The sequence below is a fragment of the Euphorbia lathyris genome, chromosome 5 (genome assembly GCF_963576675.1).
Source record: "Euphorbia lathyris chromosome 5, ddEupLath1.1, whole genome shotgun sequence".
Taxonomy (NCBI): Eukaryota; Viridiplantae; Streptophyta; class Magnoliopsida; order Malpighiales; family Euphorbiaceae; genus Euphorbia; species Euphorbia lathyris.
Window position 1 is genome coordinate 17,431,059 of NC_088914.1, and position 18,047 is coordinate 17,449,105.

General features: G+C 36.1%; 1 protein-coding gene and 1 pseudogene across 1 annotated transcript; one reads left to right on the plus strand and one right to left on the minus strand.

The window, feature by feature from the left end:
- The first annotated feature begins 1,055 nt into the window (after nt 1–1,055).
- On the plus strand, nt 1,056–17,412 carry LOC136229228 (amine oxidase [copper-containing] zeta, peroxisomal-like; annotated as a pseudogene).
- On the minus strand, nt 13,356–15,379 carry LOC136228958 (uncharacterized). The gene is made up of 2 exons (XM_066017463.1): nt 13,826–15,379; nt 13,356–13,496 (listed from the first exon to the last, which is right to left on the minus strand). Exons 1-2 carry the CDS (start codon nt 15,030–15,032, stop codon nt 13,462–13,464), a joined length of 1,242 nt encoding a protein of 413 aa, XP_065873535.1. The 5' UTR covers nt 15,033–15,379; the 3' UTR covers nt 13,356–13,461.
- Nucleotides 17,413–18,047: the final 635 nt, after the last annotated feature.

Here is an 18,047-nt window from a genome sequence, read left to right on the forward strand (position 1 = left end):
ATAAATATTGTTCATTTTAGCAAACAACTTTCCAACATCAATAATATATAAGAACAACTTCAATGGTTCTCATTGTAAGAAATAAAACTTACTACAAGAAATATGACATTTTATGATAAAAAAAATTCTATAAGTATAATTTCATCACTAATAATCATTTAAATATGACAAATTTTATCTTTCGTTATAAATTTTAATTTTCTCATGACAGTTTTTTTACCAACGTTTCAATTGTTCTATCCATTCTACACTATTAGATATCTTTTTATGATGGTAAGCAAAATATCATATTTAGTATCATATTCACTATGGAACCACATTTTTTATTTTTAAAAACTATCATTTTTGAGTTTTCTCTATCTAAATATTAACTTTCTCTCTAATAAAAAAAAACACCTAAATGACTTCAAATCTAAAAAGTTATTTTGAAAATTTTCATTTTGAGGCAAATTTGGCAAAGTCAACAAAAAAACAAATTTTTTGCAAATCATAGTGTTCAGTTTGTAACAAAAAAAACTACAAATACCGATGTGCAAAAATGTAAAACCAAAAGGCATTTATTTGAAATTAACCATTTTCTTATAAGCTTAATGTATATTTATATCCTTAAACTTTGCAAGTTTTGTCTATTGGCACCCTGAACTTTTTAAATAACCTATCACACACTTATAGTTGGCTTAAAAAATCTATCACACACCTATAATTGACATTAAAAACCTATCACACACTTAAAGTTTGCTCATTAAGATTTCCTGCACACAAAAACACTGATATGTCATCTTTGACAATATGAGGTAATATACAGAACAAACTAATATATATATTTTTTTTTCTATAGTGCTCACATGTGACCTGGTTTGTCAAAGATGACAGATCAACGATTTTATGTGAAAAAAGTCTGAATGAGCCAACTTTAGATGTACGATAGATTTTTAATACCAACTATAAATGTGTGATATGTTTTTAAAGCCAAATATAAATGTGTGATAAGTAATTTAAAAAGTCAAGTACAATTGACAAAACTTACAAACCAACACTTAATAAATTGACAAAAAGTAAAAAGAAAAAGAAACGAAACGAAACGAAAAGAAAGTATCAACAAATGAAGCAGTTATCATCTTCTTCTTCCTACTCCACTCTTCTTCTTCCTACTCTTGCAAACCAACACTTATGGACCTCTGCTCCTCTTCTTCTTCTTCTTCCTACTCTGTTGTTCTTAGCCCAGTACAGAATTTTAGGGGGGCGGAGACAACCCTGGCACCACCCTACTCAGGGGTGGCGCCGGCCCCAGGGTCTAGGCTGCCTCCGCCACTGGTCCCAAACCCTCTTCTTCTTTTGCCATTATCTGTGCAATTTCTGCCAAAGAGGTCCCCCATATCTGTCCTCCACTCCGCATTCTACAGTTTAGATTAGGTGATTCAAGAGAAAAAAAGTTGAAAAGATCAGTTGAACTAGAAATAGATGATAGAATTTTGCTGTATATCAGTGAAGTATTACAGTGACAATCACTGCGGCGGTTACGGTGAAGTTGCTAACCCTTTACAATGGCCACTACTCAGGAAAAAGCGACGCCTTCTTGTTGCACCTCTTCCTCTGCCAATGCTAGAAAGGCAGCCGCTGCAACTGAGGTTTTGCAGGATTGGAGCGCTGGTTCCGAAGCAGTGGCTCCGGTTCGCGAGAGAGCTGCTATGGCGTCTTTGATTCGCCCTGTTGAGTCACTCACTGATCCTCCTTCTTCTGAAGGTAACCGAATCAAATTTCCATCGCTGAAGATAATTCTTTTTAAACACTATGGTTTCTTGATTTGCTCTGAATTTAGGTTTAGAGTAGCAGGTTCATCTTTCTCGTTCAATATAGTTATCCAACACTTTATTCCTATGCTAGATATTGGAGCCATTAGAAATTCATTTTCATGCCATTTTATTTTTACTTCTATTTGTCTAAAAGAACATGCCTCATTGATAATTGACCTGCTTACTTTCTTTGGCCACCATTGAGCCTGGTTCAAGTATATATATTGTTAGTTTTGGCTCAAGTCCCATTCCTTGGGCCTCATGGCTATGCGCCTACATGCATATCTGATGTGGATTGAGTTCATTTCTATCCATCGTCATAGTGTGCTAAACTTTGGTTATCGTTACAATATTAGTCTTCTTTGCTTCTAGTTTCTGCTCTACTTTATTTTGTCATTCTTTTGCTTCATTGGCATTTATATTACCCGAGATAATCCTTGTGATCTATCAAGATAATATAAAAGAGTGATTGAACCGGTTGTGAGGTACTTCTTTTACTTTCTTTTTCTTCTTTTCTTGCTTTAGACTAGATTTCACTTTTCTTTCATTCTTTATATATTTTGTCATGTCTAACGAACCTAAAAAGGACAACGTTAACGATGTTGATTCTAAAGAATGGCAACAAGCTATTGTAGGTGAGATGAAGAGGTTAGGGGCTATTGTGGCTGATTTGGTTTCAAACCAAAAGAAATCAAGCCAAAAGAAAGGAGGACGCGGGAGATTGAATTTTAATGATGAACTATCCGAGTCTGAAGAGGAGGAGCAGTTTGGATACCGAAAAAGGGGTAACGATCGAAAAGATAGTAATCTTAATGCTATCAAACTTAAAATGCCTACTTTTCGAGGAGCTAGTGACCCAGAGGCGTATCTTGATTGGGTACGAAAGGTTGAAACAATCTTTGACATACATGAGTATTCCGAGGAGAAGAAGGTGAAACTTGTAGTATCCGAACTAACTGAATATGCGGCTGTTTGGTGGGACCAATTAAAGCGCACAAGAAAAAGAGATGGTGATGAACCCATAAGAACATGGGGTGAATTGAAGAAGGTCATGAAAAAGAGATTTGTGCCGGCTCACTATTATAAGGAGTTGTTGAAAGAACTCCAATCCATGTCTCAAGGTAACCAATCTGTTGAAGATTATCACAAACAATTGGAGATGGCACTAATCCGAGCTGATATACAAGAAGATGAGGAAGCTACCATGGTTAGATTTCTCATGGGAATGAAGAGGGAGATTCGCAACCCTCTTGAGCTACAAACTTATTTCCACATGGACGAGATGCTCCATAAAGCGATAAAAATTGAGAGACAACTTCAAGAGGTTGAGAAAGGGAGATCAAAGTTCAAAGGCACTACTTCCACTCCATGGAAGTCAGATCCAAGAGGTAATTTCAAAACTAAATCTGAATTTAGCTCTAAAAGTGACCAAACGCCTCAGGTTGATTCAAAAGCATTTGGGAAGTTGCAAATTGGTGGAACTACTCCAAAATACAAAACTACTGAAAAACCCACAAGAACTCGTGAAATTGTGTGTTTTAAGTGCCAAGGGAGAGGGCACTATGCAAGAGAGTGTTCGAATCAAAAGGCGATGGTTATGAAGCATGGTGAGTTAATATCCGAAAGTGAGTCCGAACATGAATCAGATGATATGCCCACCTTAGAAGATTGTAGTGATATAGAAGAGGTGGATAGTAAAGGAGGACATGGAGTTAACTTAGTCACTCGTAGAACATTGAAGATGGGAGTGAGTGGTGACATTGAGCAACGAGAGCACATCTTTCATGCTCATTGCAACATACTTGGAAAAACATGCTTACTAATTATTGATGGAGGAAGTTGTTGCAACGTGGTAAGCAATGTGTTAGCAAGCCGATTAGGGATATCAACAATTCCACATCCCAATCCTTATCGGTTACAATGGTTGAATGATAGTAACGAACTCAAAGTTACTAAACAGGTGCTTCTGAACTTTTCTATTGGTTCTTTTTCTGATGAGGTATTATGTGATGTAGTACCTATGCAAGCATGTCATGTGTTATTGGGGAGGCCTTGGCAATTCGATCGATCAGCACTACATCATGGTCGAACAAATAAATTTACTATTGCTAAGGATGGGAAGAAGTATATTTTGCCACCTTTATCACCTGCTGAAGTGTTTGAAGATCAGCTCTACATGCAAAGAATGTTACAAGAACAATCTGTGAGAAGGGAAAATGTTAAGGCGAGAGAAAATAAGAGTGATAAAATCAGTGAGGGTGTGAAGAGAGAAGAGGTGAGTGAAAAGGCATTAGTGAGGTCGAGAAATGAGGGTGAGAGGAGAGAAAAAGAGAGGAGCATTAACAAAAGCCAAAATCTATCTTTATATGCTAAATTGAGGGATGTAAAGCAAGCTGATTTTGAAAACAAAAATTTATTATTATTTTATTGTAAGAGTTTTTGTTTATCTTCTGTAAGTCAGTCTAACCTTCCTTCTAGTATTTCCCCTCTTTTGCAGGAATTCAAGGATTTATTCCCCGAAGAGATGCCTAATAAGTTACCCCCGATTCGAGGAATTGAGCATCAAATTGACTTTGTTCCCGGAGCACAAATTCCAAATCGACCAGCCTATAGAAGTAACCCTGAGGAGACAAAAGAACTACAAAGGCAAGTCGAGGAACTAATGGCAAAAGGGTTGATTCGTGAATCTATGAGTCCGTGTGCTGTACCAGTCATCCTAGTACCAAAGAAAGATGGAACTTGGCGGATGTGCATCGATTGTAGAGCCGTCAATAAAATCACGGTAAAGTATCGTCATCCTATCCCTAGGTTAGATGATATGTTGGATGAATTAAATGGGGCTGTTATTTTCACTAAAATAGATCTTAAGAGTGGGTACCATCAGATTCGCATGTCATTAGGAGATGAATGGAAAACGGCTTTTAAGACTAAGCATGGTTTATATGAGTGGTTAGTTATGCCTTTCGGTTTAACAAATGCACCTAGTACTTTCATGAGATTAATGAATCATGTTTTGAGAGAGTTTATAGGTAAATTTGTTGTTGTTTATTCTAAATCCGAGGCAGAACACATAGAACATGTTAAGGTTGTATTAGATGTTTTGAGAGAACAGAAATTATACGCTAACCTTTCTAAGTGCTCATTTTGCATGGAGAAAGTTGTGTTTTTGGGTTTTATTGTTTCAGCACAAGGAGTTTCTGTTGATATTGAAAAGGTGAAAGCCATTCAAGAGTGGCCAACGCCAAATTCAGTTACCGAGGTGAGGAGCTTTCATGGCTTGGCGAGTTTCTATAGGAGGTTTGTGAAGAACTTCAGTACCATTGCCGCACCACTAACCGAGGTAATAAAAAAGAATGTTGGCTTTAAGTGGGGCAAAGCACAAGAGGATGCTTTTGAGATGCTTAAGGCAAGACTAACTTCTGCCCCCGTTTTAGCACTTCCAAACTTTGATAAATCGTTTGAAATTGAGTGTGATGCGTCGGGAGTAGGGATTGGTGCTGTTTTAATGCAAGAGGGTCGACCTATAGCCTTCTTTAGTGAAAAACTTAGTGGTGCAACCTTAAACTATCCCACTTATGATAAAGAACTCTATGCATTAGTTAGGGCTTTGCAAATGTGGCAACATTATTTATGGCCTAAAGAGTTTGTGATCCACACCGATCATGAATCCTTGAAACATCTTAAGGGTCAACAAAAATTGAACCGAAGACATGCCAAGTGGGTGGAATTTATAGAGACGTTTCCTTATGTGATTAAGTATAAGCAAGGGAAGGAAAACGTAGTTGCTGATGCATTAAGTAGGAGAGTTAGCTTATTGAATGTGATGCATGCTAAGTGTTTAGGATTTGAGTATATCAAAGAATTATATGTTGATGATCTAGACTTTGCATCTATTTATAAAGCTTGTGAACTTACTGCTTTTGGAAAATTTTATAGACATGAGGGCTACTTATTTAGAGATAATCGATTATGCATGCCTAAATGTTCACATAGAGAATTTCTTGTGAGGGAAGCCCACGGTGGAGGCTTGATGGGGCATTTTGGGGTTGCTAAGACTTTGGACATGATTTCTGAACATTTCTTTTGGCCTCATATGAAACGTGATGTGGAAAGAATATGTGCTAGTTGTATTAATTGTAAGAAAGCTAAGTCTAGAGTTATGCCTCATGGTTTATACACTCCATTACCTGTGCCGAATGAACCTTGGACTGCTATATCCATGGATTTTGTGATGGCTTTACCTAGGTCTAAGAGAGGTAATGATTCCATATTTGTGGTTGTAGATCGCTTTTCTAAGATGGCACATTTCATACCATGCCATAAAACTGATGATGCTATTAATATTGCTAACTTGTTCTTTAGAGAGGTTGTTCGTTTGCATGGGATGCCAAAGAGTATAGTTAGTGATAGAGATCCTAAGTTTTTAAGCTATTTTTGGAAGACTTTGTGGAATAAATTGGGGACTAAACTGTTGTTTTCTACTTCTTGTCACCCTCAAACTGATGGTCAAACCGAAGTAGTAAATAGAACTTTAGGACAACTTCTTAGGGCAGTTATTCAAAAGAATCTTAAGTCATGGGAAGAATGCCTACCATTTATTGAGTTCGCTTATAATAGGGCTATACATTCATCTACTAACTTCTCACCATTTGAAATTGTTTATGGTTTTAATCCTTTGACACCATTAGACTTGATCCCTTTGCCTGTTGATGAAAGGAAAAGTTTAGATGGAAAGAAAAAGGCAGAAATGGTGCTTAAGTTACATGAACAAGTGAAACAACAACTGGAGAAGAAGAATGAGCATTATGCAAAGCAAGCTAACAAGGGTCGACAATGTGTTCTATTTGAACCCGGTGATTGGGTGTGGTTGCATATGCGCAAGGAAAGGTTCCCCGCTCAGAGAAAATCAAAGCTACATCCTAGAGGCGATGGTCCATTTCAAGTAGTCGCACGAATTGGGGATAATGCCTACAAGCTCGACTTGCCAGGTGAGTATAGTGTGCATGCAACTTTTAATGTGGCTGATTTATCTTTGTTTGACGTAGGAGATGAAGATTTGAGGACAAATCCTTTTCAAGAGAGAGGGAATGATGTGATATCAAAAGCACAAGAGCATGGAACAAAGGAGCTTGGAGTTAAGGAGCCTAGTAGAAGCATGAGGGATCCATTGGAGCTGTCAATTGGACCTATGACGAAGAATCGTGCAAAGAAAGACCAACAAATGCTTAATGGACTCATCTTGAGCTTCTTTAAACAAGGAATGAATTCTAGCGAAGTCATTAAAGATGGTGTGTTTTTGTGTTGTATCCAAGCCCAAGCCCATAATAGTGATATGTAAAAAGGTTGATCATATTTTAAGAGAAGCTTTGGACTTGCATGTGTTTGGCATGTGCAAAACCCATTGGGACTCATTAAAATTAATGCTATAACCTTATAGGTTTGATTGGGCTTATTTCTAGCTAATTAAAAGGCCCAAATAATGTTAATTAGTGGGCTGAAATTGGGCTCTAAAGGACAAAAACGAATTTAATGTTTTTCCTTGTCTAATTAGGATTTCTTTTACCTTGGTGCACTAGGATTCAACTTCCTTTTTAGTTTAGGTTTAGGTTTATTTTGTAGCCTATATAAAGGCTTGTATTCTTCATTATTTTTATCAATCAGAAATCAATATTTTTATGAACAAAAGTTCTTCTTTTCCTTTGGGAATTATTTTCAATCCGGGATTGAATTCTTTATTGTGAGCTTGAGAGACCGGGTCATCATTCTTGCAATATTATCTTGATCGTGAACAAGTATTTTGGTAAGGTACTTGTGAATCGCCAAACACTCAGGTTCCAATTTAATTATTCGAAGGTGTAAGGTCAGATCTCCTTTCATTGTCTTTAATTCTTTGGGATTGGTTTGTTATCACCAATTTATGTTTGTTATTTGATTCTATTAATTCCTTAAGATAGATCGGGAAAACTTGTTGATTTGGTTATTATCTCTTTTTCATAACCAATATCACATCACTTTTACTGCCAGATTATAATAAATGTAAAGAAAAAGAATACCCAAACTTCTTATTTGGCTTTAAAATTACAGGATGCTGTGGAATGTGCTCAGTGTGAAGCTTTAGTGAAAGAATTCCCTCCGTTTCGTGAGGCAATGAAAAAGCGGGGTATCGAGGACATGGATCTTGTGATGGTTGACCCCTGGTTGGTTTACTCGGATTTGCTTGTGCAAAATATGGGTTCCTCATGTATTCATTCCTACTCTTTATAACATTTTCATTTTTTCTTAGGTGTGTAGGGTATCACAGTGAAGCTGATGCTCCTAGCCGCAGGCTTGGTAAACCACTAATCTTCTGCAGAACTGAGAGTGACTGTCCTATTGAAAATGGATATGCCCGTCCAGCTGAAGGAATACATGTACTTGTTGATATGCAAAATATGGTTGTGATTGAATTTGAAGATCGTAAATTTGTTCCTCTACCACCAGTTGACCCCTTAAGAAATTATACTGCTGGTGAAACTCGAGGAGGTGTCGATAGAAGTGATGTGAAGCCTCTCCAAATCATTCAACCTGAAGGTCCAAGTTTTCGTGTTAATGGACACTTTATTCAGTGGCAAAAGGTTCTTGCTTATTTGTGAAATTGCATTGCTAACTAGTGTCTTTGCTTACGTCATATTCATTGTTGATTCGATTTGTTTGACAGTGGAATTTTCGTATCGGTTTCACCCCCAGGGAGGGTTTAGTTATCTATTCTGTTGCATATGTTGATGGTAATCGAGGTCGGAGACCTGTGGCGCACAGGTTAAGTTTTGTTGAGATGGTGGTACCATATGGGGATCCAAATGACCCACATTATAGGAAAAATGCATTTGATGCAGGGGAAGATGGATTGGGGAAAAATGCACATTCTCTGAAGAAGGTAGGAGCCTTATCTTTTTTCTTTATTAGTGATGTTATTTTTCTTCCACCTCTTGCATATAGTACCAGTTCTAGCTTCTTGTCTAATTTGCTTAAAATAACTAAGATTGACATAACGGTTGTGCTACAGAATTGTGATTGTTTGGGCTTCATCAAGTACTTTGATGCACACTTTACAAATTTCTCTGGAGGTGTTGAAACAATTGAGAATTGTGTTTGTTTACATGAAGAGGATCATGGAATGTTATGGAAGCATCAGGATTGGAGAACGGGATTGGCAGAAGTCCGACGTTCTAGAAGGCTATCAGTATCTTCTATATGCACTGTGGCTAATTATGAGTACGGATTTTTCTGGCATTTTTATCAGGCAAGTCTTCATTGGACTTCAGTTCCTTTAAATTTTCTGGTTGGGATTATGAAATTGGCATAATTATCCGGTACTTATTTCTTGAGTAAGTAATATCTCTTAAACTTATGCTTCGCCTTTTGAATGTGGCAGCAAGATTTTGATAGAAACAGAAAAATAGAAACACGCACAAGAGAAATACTAAAGTTTATTGTGCATAGCCTAACTCAAATGAGCCAAACAAACATAATTTCTCATGCCTTTCCTTCTTTTCCTACAACTATATATATACCAACTAAAGCTCTAGGGGATGTCAAAATGGGTTATTGTGTCATAATTGTGTTACGTGATCTGTATATTCCATATGATTATATATGGTATAAATGACACAAATATGATAATCGTGTCAAACAGGTCGTCTCTGTAACTTGTGTTGTCATGTTAGAAATTGTTTAATAACCTTACTTTCTAGTGATGACCTATTACTAGGCCCCAAACCACGTGTCCCTCAATACCCGTTTTATCTTTTTATTCCCATTATTTGGCTATCAGGAATCTTTCTACAGTTTTCATCGCTCCTTGTTAGGGTGTGCTTTCATCCTCAGCATTTGAAGCAAAGTTGAAAAGGACATTGCTTTCTAAATAGAATAATGTTTTTTTTTTCTTAATTTATTAGGACGGAAAAATTGAAGCAGAGATTAAACTGACTGGAATTCTAAGCTTAGGAGCATTGCAACCTGGAGAAGAAAATATGGCACAACAATTGCTCCTGGATTGTATGCACCTGTTCATCAACATTTTTTTGTAGCACGTATGGATATGGCAGTCGACTGTAAACCTGGCGAAACATTCAATCAGGTTAGTTTCCCGGAAACTTATCCTTTCATATCTCTATGAGTTTTAAACTATAGAACTCTATTCTTCTTTTGTAAGAAACTTACTTTCCTTTCTTATAGGTTGTTGAGGTGAATGTTAAAGTTGATGAACCTGGAAAGGATAATGTCCATAATAATGCATTCTATGCCGAAGAGGAACTGTTGAAATCAGAATTGCAAGCAATGCGCGATTGTAATCCATTAAGTGCTCGCCATTGGATTGTATATTACTTTTACCATTGTTGCTCAACTTATTATTGTTGTTTGTCTATTCTGCAAGATTTTTATGCATAATATAGGTTGTGGCAATGAGCTATGATTTTGATGTTTTGCTGGGAATGGACTGATACAACTCTTTAGTAACACAGTAAACGTTTTAGAGATAATTGATGTTTGTAAGGTCAGTCAAAATTAGAGAAGCAAAGAAATAAGAGAATCAAGGAAGAATTTCATTAATGAAGATTCAAGAACATTACAGAGAAAAGAAGATGAAGAGCAGAGAAGGGAAAGAGGAAGAGTTTGGAGAATCAAAAATTGATACGATTACAGAGAAGAGAATAAGCTTTATAGGCTTACTAATTACATAATTACAAAATAGACCCTAATTATATACAATATTTCTATTCTACCCAAGTCAACAATTAAATCCTAAAACTGAATTAATTTAATATCCCCCCTCAAGCTGGACTGTATATTGATTTCAGTCCTAGCTTGTTTACAAGATCTTCAAATTGAGGCCTTCCAAGAGGTTTTGTCATGAGGTCAGCAAGTTGAGTTGAAGTTGAAACATGTAGAAGGTGGATTACCTGAGCTTGTATCTTCTCCCTAATGAAGTGGCAATCAAGCTCTATGTGCTTGGTGCGTTCATGAAATGTTGGATTATTGGCGATGTAGATGGCTGAGAGGTTGTCGCAATATATGAGTGCTAATGCTCTATATTCTGCTTCGCTAGAGCTTCTGGCCACAGTTGGCTGCTTTTTACTTTTCCAAGAGACAAGAGAATCTCCAAAAAATACAGCAAAAGCAGTAACTGATCTCCTAGTGTCGACACAACTTGCCCAATCAGAATCACTGAATGCCTTCAAGTGAATGCTGCCTTTACTAGGGTAGAAGAGACCTTGAGCAGGTGTTTTCTTGAGGTATCTCAAGATCCTATGTGCTGCTTGCAAGTGGATGTCTATAGGACAGTCAAGGAATTGACTCAGAGAACTAACAAAAAAGGATATGTCTGGTCGTGTGTTAGCTAAATATATTAGCTTGCCAATTAACCTCCTATATTGTTGTTTATCTTCCAAGGGAGTTCCATTTTTCTTGGACAATTTGAGAGTAGAATCCATTGGTGTATCTGCTGGCTTGCATGTTAGGAATCCTGTTTCAGAAAGTAAATCCAACACATATTTGCGTTGACAGATGTATAATCCCTCCCTATTCCTAGCAATTTCTAAGCCTAAGAAAAATTTAAGATTGCCTAGGTCTTTAATCTTAAATTTGTTGTCCAAAACAGTCTTAATATAATCTATCTCTTTAGTATCATTACCTGTCATAATGATGTCATCAACATAAACAAGTAACGAAGTAATTTTATTCTGCTGCCTTTTTATGTATAATGAATGATCAAAAGGACACTTTTGATATTGATGAGCTAATAAAGTATCGGACAGTTTGGATGCCCATTGTCTACTGGCTTGTTTCAAGCCATAAAGGGACTTAGTAAGTTTACAAACTAAATTTGGTCCAGTTTTCTCAATGCCTAAAGGCAACTGCATATAGACTTCTTCTTTTAAGTCCCCATGCAAGAATGCATTATTGACATCTAATTGAAACAACCCCCAATTGTACATACTAGCTAATGCTAAAATTAATCTGACAGTGGTCATTTTCACAACAGGGGAGAAAGTATCTAAGTAATCAATGCCCTCAGTTTGTGTGTATCCTTTCGCAACTAAACGGGCCTTATACCTCTCTATAGTCCCATCTGCCTTATATTTAATTTTAAACAACCATTTACATCCTACAGTTGGTTTTTCAGGTGGCAACTCAGTCAATTGCCAAGTATTAGTTTGCTGTAAAGCTTTCAATTCAGCATCCATGGCATCTCGCCAACACTGATGTTGAATTGCTTCAGCGTAAGTCTTAGGTTCAGTGGTCACAACAATATTCATTGCAAAAGCTCTATGAGAATTAGACAAATGACTATAAGAAAGAACAGAAGATAATGGATATCTAACCTTAGACTGCTTGGTAATTAGCTTAGACTGGACATTATTACAATGAAACTCTTTAAGATATTCAGGTGCTTTCCTAACTCTATCAGACTTTCTAGTTCCTTGAATAGGACAAACATCATCAACAACTTGCTGCTCAACATTATCCACAATATCACTAGGCACAACATTATGAGGCATATCAACAACAAAATCATCATCACTGGTAGCATGCAAACCAAGTGTTTGAGTATCATTAGAGTTATTTAGAGTAGAAGCAGGACTGTTAACATGCCTTGATATGTTAGGATAAAGCAATTGTGCTTGAAAATCAATATTGGGAACAATGACAGATTGAGAATTTTGCCTCTTATCAAGATATGGAAAAGAGGTTTCATAAAATGAAACTTCCCTAGAAATAACATACTTTTTATCAACCAAATCATATAATCTATATCCTTTTGTATTCAAAGGGAAACCTAAGAATATACAAGGATGAGCTTTGGCATCAAATTTAGTAAATTTAGGACTAAGAATGGTCATGAAACTAAGACACCCAAAGACTCTTAAGTCATTATATGTAGGTTGCTGCTGATATAATGCAAAATATGGTGAAATATTGTCTAATAGAGGTGTTGGAGTAATATTAATAAGATGAACTGCATGCACAACACAATCAGACCAGAAATGTAAAGGAATGCCAGCTTGTAATCTTAAACTTTGTGCAACATTTAAAATGTGTTGATGTTTTCTCTCAACTATACTGTTTTGTTGTGGGGTATAAGGGCAACTAGTTTGATGAACTATGCCCTTTTCTTGATAAAAAATCATGCAAATGGAGTTCATAAGCATTATCAGACCTCAAAGTTTTAATACAACAGCTAAAATGATTAAAAACATAATTGCAAAAGCTTTTAATTGCATTAGAAGCTTCTGATTTATTCTTAAGCATGTACACCCAAGTATATCTAGTGTAGTCATCCACTATAGTGAGAAAATATTTATAACCAGCAATTGAAACAGTTTTAATAGGTCCCCAGACATCAACATGTATAAGATCAAAACAACTTTCTGTTACAGTTTCACTAATAGGAAAGGGTAACCTCTTTTGCTTAGCAAGGGGACAAATTGTACAAGCTAGAGTATCACACGCTTCAAAATTATCTAAGTATGTTGACAAGAATTTCAACCTAGAATGTGCAAGATGTCCTAACCTATAATGCCATAAAGGGAAATTGCTAAGTTTATTATCACTCTTTACAGTATTTAAAGAACTATGCAGAGAATCAACTTTATGCTTCTGAGTGAAGACATATAAGCCATCTGCCATATCAGGTATACCAATCTTCTTCAATGTCATAATGTCCTGAAAATGACAATTATCATGGGTAAACGATACCACACAACTCTTGTCCTGTAACAATTTACTGACAGAGATAAGGTTGAAATGAAACTCAGGTATGAACAGAACATGATGCAAACAGATTTGATCATTCAATTGAACTGATCCTATTTTATGAACTAACACAGAATTACCATTAGGCAAAGACACTTTAATACCAGAGACATGTTTAACATTAAACAATAAACCAATATCAGTTGCAACATGATCTGTTGCTCCCGAATCAACAATCCATGTCATGGCATCATGTTTGGCAATATTAACATAAGAATTGTAAGGGAATTTAGGAATACCTGTGTAGTTTGCATTACCAAAATCTGTATGTAAAGTTGGCCCATCAGTTTTTTTATTTCTCTGTACCATCGGAGCTGCTGAAAAAGCATTAACACTAGGCTGTGGCAGCATGTGAGCAGTAGTTGTGGCATGAGAATTTGCAGACTTGGCTTGCATCTGTCCAGTCTCAAAAAGATGCAACATATTCATAAGAGTTCCTAACTTCTCAGAAGGAATGGAAACAATGTCCTGCAATCCTGCTTCAGAATCATCCTCTTCAGCAACAGTATTTGCCACAAACTTCTTTTTTCCTTTAAAATTCGGTGGAAAGCCATGCTTCTTATAGCACTGGTCCACAGTGTGCCAATCCTTACCACAGTAGCTACACTTTTTAATAGCCCCCTTCTTAAAACCAGAGTTATTTCCTTGTGCAAAATTAACACTATTCAAAGACTGATTTCCTGCATTTGCATTTGTAACGCCTAGAGAACCTAGCAGACTCAAATCAATACCTTCATAAACTTGTCTTTCATGTTGAATGACCAGATTGAAGGTTTTCTCTATACTAGGCAATGGTTCCATCATAAGCACTTGAGTTTTAATCATACTAAAATTGTTATTCAATCCCCTAAGAAATTTGATAACATGATCTTGCCCCTGCTGAGTTCTCACATTCTTGATAGCAGTACATGTTGCAGCACCAGTTGGAACACAATCACAATTCAAGATAGGTCTAAAATTGACTAAATCCTCCCATATAACTTGCAATTTGGTGAAATAATCAGTAACAGATAGATCCCCTTGACTTAAAGATGCAAGTTCATCATGCAATTCAGCAATACGCAAATAATCAGATTGCAAAAAACGATTTTGTAAGTTTTGCCAAACCTGATAAGCATTCTCAAACCATGTGATGCTTTGTGAAATTGACGTAGATACAGATTGATTCAACCAAGATAAGACGAGTTGGTTGCATCGATTCCATGCCAATCTATTTGCTTCTTCAACATCATCTTGCTTCAGAGATCCATCCACAAACTTCATCTTGTTCTTGGCCATTAAAGATCGTTTGAAAGCTCGTGCCCAGGAATGGTAATCCTTGTTACCAGTTAACTTGAGTGAAACCAAAGACTGATTAGTATTTTCACTGGGATGTATATAGTAGACGCTGGTAGGATTCGACGATTGATCAAGAATTGTGGTATTATTTGTGTTATTGTTAGCCATCTTGAAATTAATCGAATAAGATGAACCAGGAAAAGAGATTTTGACCTAAATCGTAGATCAAAAGAAATGAACAATAGAAAGATCTAACAGGAAGATCTTATAAAAAAATCAACAAATAGATCAGAAAAAGTGATCTAATATTACGATCTAACAAGAAGATCGAGAATAAGAAATATGAAAAATGAATCTCAAGATCCAATGAAATCCAAGCGGAAGCTATTGCTCTGATACCATATCAAAATTAGAGAAGCAAAGAAATAAGAGAATCAAGGAAGAATTTCATTAATGAAGATTCAAGAACATTACAGAGAAAAGAAGATGAAGAGCAGAGAAGGGAAAGAGGAAGAGTTTGGAGAATCAAAAATTGATACGATTACAGAGAAGAGAATAAGCTTTGTAGGCTTACTAATTACATAATTACAAAATAGACCCTAATTATATACAATATTTCTATTCTACCCAAGTCAACAATTAAATCCTAAAACTGAATTAATTTAATATGTGGCAATGAGCTATGATTTTGATGTTTTGCTGGGAATGGACTGATACAACTCTTTAGTAACACAGTAAACGTTTTAGAGATAATTGATGTTTGTAAGGTCAGTCAAATAAGAGTTAAACCAGCTGGTTCAAATTTTCCATTACATAGGGGTAAAAAGTTGATCCTGGATGGAAATGTTGGGGTAAATTAAAACGATATCCACAAATTTGTACCTTATCCCTTGTTTTATATCTAGTTGATGTGTTCTTGTTGATGTTGTGTCAGGTTGCCTTACTAGCTTGTTTTATGGTGTTATTACCTTTCTGAATCTGTTTTTGTGGGTAAAAAAAGATCCCTTTTTTTCTCAATCTTTGTTTCCAATTTCTCTATTCAGATCAGAAACACGAGAACCGTGAACCGGACTGGGCAGCTTACTGGGTTCAAGTTAGTACCTGGTTCAAATTGCTTACCATTGGCTGGTTCAGAGGCAAAATTCCTGAGGAGAGCTGCTTTCTTGAAACATAATCTTTGGGTAACACCTTATGCACGTGATGAAATGTATCCTGGTGGAGAATTTCCCAATCAAAATCCACGTAATGGAGAGGGACTGGCTACATGGGTTAAGCAGAATCGACCAATTGAAGAAGCAAATGTTGTTCTATGGCAAGTTCATCCCCACTTGTTTCCTTCTTCCTCCATATTTCTTCTTTTAATAGAATATTAATCCGGGTGTCAAAATGGGTTGTCATGTTGGAATCGTGTTATGTGCTATATATATTCAACATGATTATATATGATAGAAATGCAACAAAAATGATAATGGTGTCAAATTATTACAGGTATGTATTTGGAGTGACGCACATTCCCCGCCTGGAAGACTGGCCTGTGATGCCAGTGGAACGGATTGGATTTATGCTAATGGTATGTTACTGTTCAAGCCAATAATCACTCTATGAGTTTTCAATCAAGTTTGTGCCTGAAAATTAACACGGTATAATTTGACCATGAACTCCAGCCCTGTCAAAGTCTAAGAGATATCTCAACTCCACTGGTAACACGTCAGCAACAAAAACACCTGAAAACTTCAGTTTTGTTGTTTTTTTATAGACAACGATAGGGGGATTTGTTGCTGATATGGCATGGTTCAGATTTGACATGGCTCGAGTCTATAGTCAAAGTAACGCCACATTATCTCTTCGGCATAGACTTGGCTCGAAATTTATGACAATGACTTTAGCGAGACAAGAAAAAAAAACAATATTCTTTAACTGCTAGGTGAAAATCTATATTTAGTAATCATAGTAAAACAATGTGTCAAGTGATCGTAGTTGCATTTAGTCCGGGTGATAGGCGAAAATCTGATAGTTAAAGTGGGTGATCTTTAATTTATGGTTTGTGATTGTGATGTAGCCGCATGGATTCTTTAACTGCTCACCAGCAGTGGATGTTCCTCCAAGTGCAAGTGATATGGAACTCAAGGACAATGTGATCACAACAAAACCTATACAGAATGCTCTGCTTGCTGCTAAGATCTAAGCTCTGAAATTAAGTATCCTGCAATTCATGAACATTTCCTTCAATAATTGGGGATTTTATAGTAGGCACCCGGTTCTCCAAACTCATTTTCAGAACCTTCAACATAAATAAATGTCAATTTTTGTGTTGAAAATCATCAAAATGAGTTAGAGAACCAGGTGCCTCCTATAAAATAATAAAATCTCCAATAATTGAGCTACTGCTCCTACTTCCAGCCAATTGTATTCAACTAGCATATGTACTGCTATGTTGTTTGTTGTATTTTTAAACATTTTGTTGTCATATAATATGCAATATCCCATAAGAATGTAGGTTTGTAATATTACTGGGAGCCATCAATAAATGATGTAATGTTGATCCTTATCTTGATTGCTATGTGAATTGAAATTGACATATCCTTGATCCTTATCTAAGTTTGGAGTGGAAGCTTAAGCTCATGAATGAGAATGTAAACGATGTTATCTGATTATCATTGATGAATCAGAGTTCAAAAGGGGTGTCGTGTTTTCTTCTAAGGAGTGAAGTGGGGAAAATTGACTATGGGTGAATCCATTCATTTTTTGCTATTTACGATGAAATTCACGAATGATCAAATAAATACAAATCATGTAAAACGTCAAATCATTCCTAATTTCTAGGAAAAGGAATTGCTATAGGTAACTGCAGAATTGAAAAGGCAGTATCCTTTCATTGACATAATTTAAATAAATGTTTGATTTGAGTGTATATAACTTCAAAAACTTGAATTTCTGTGTAAATGTTCATTTTTTCAGAGGTTCTCGTTTTACAGAGGAACGGACAGAATGGATCCGGTTTCATTTCTTTGAAAATGGGCCAAACACACTCAATTAATGGGAGTGGGTTATTATAGTGTTAAAAAAGGGCCAAATGAAGTATAAACATAATGATTGAGGGTTTAATATGAAAAAATAAATGATTGAAGGCTTGATTTTTAAAACCCAAAAAATTCAGAAGCTTCATTATAGGTTTTGCTATAA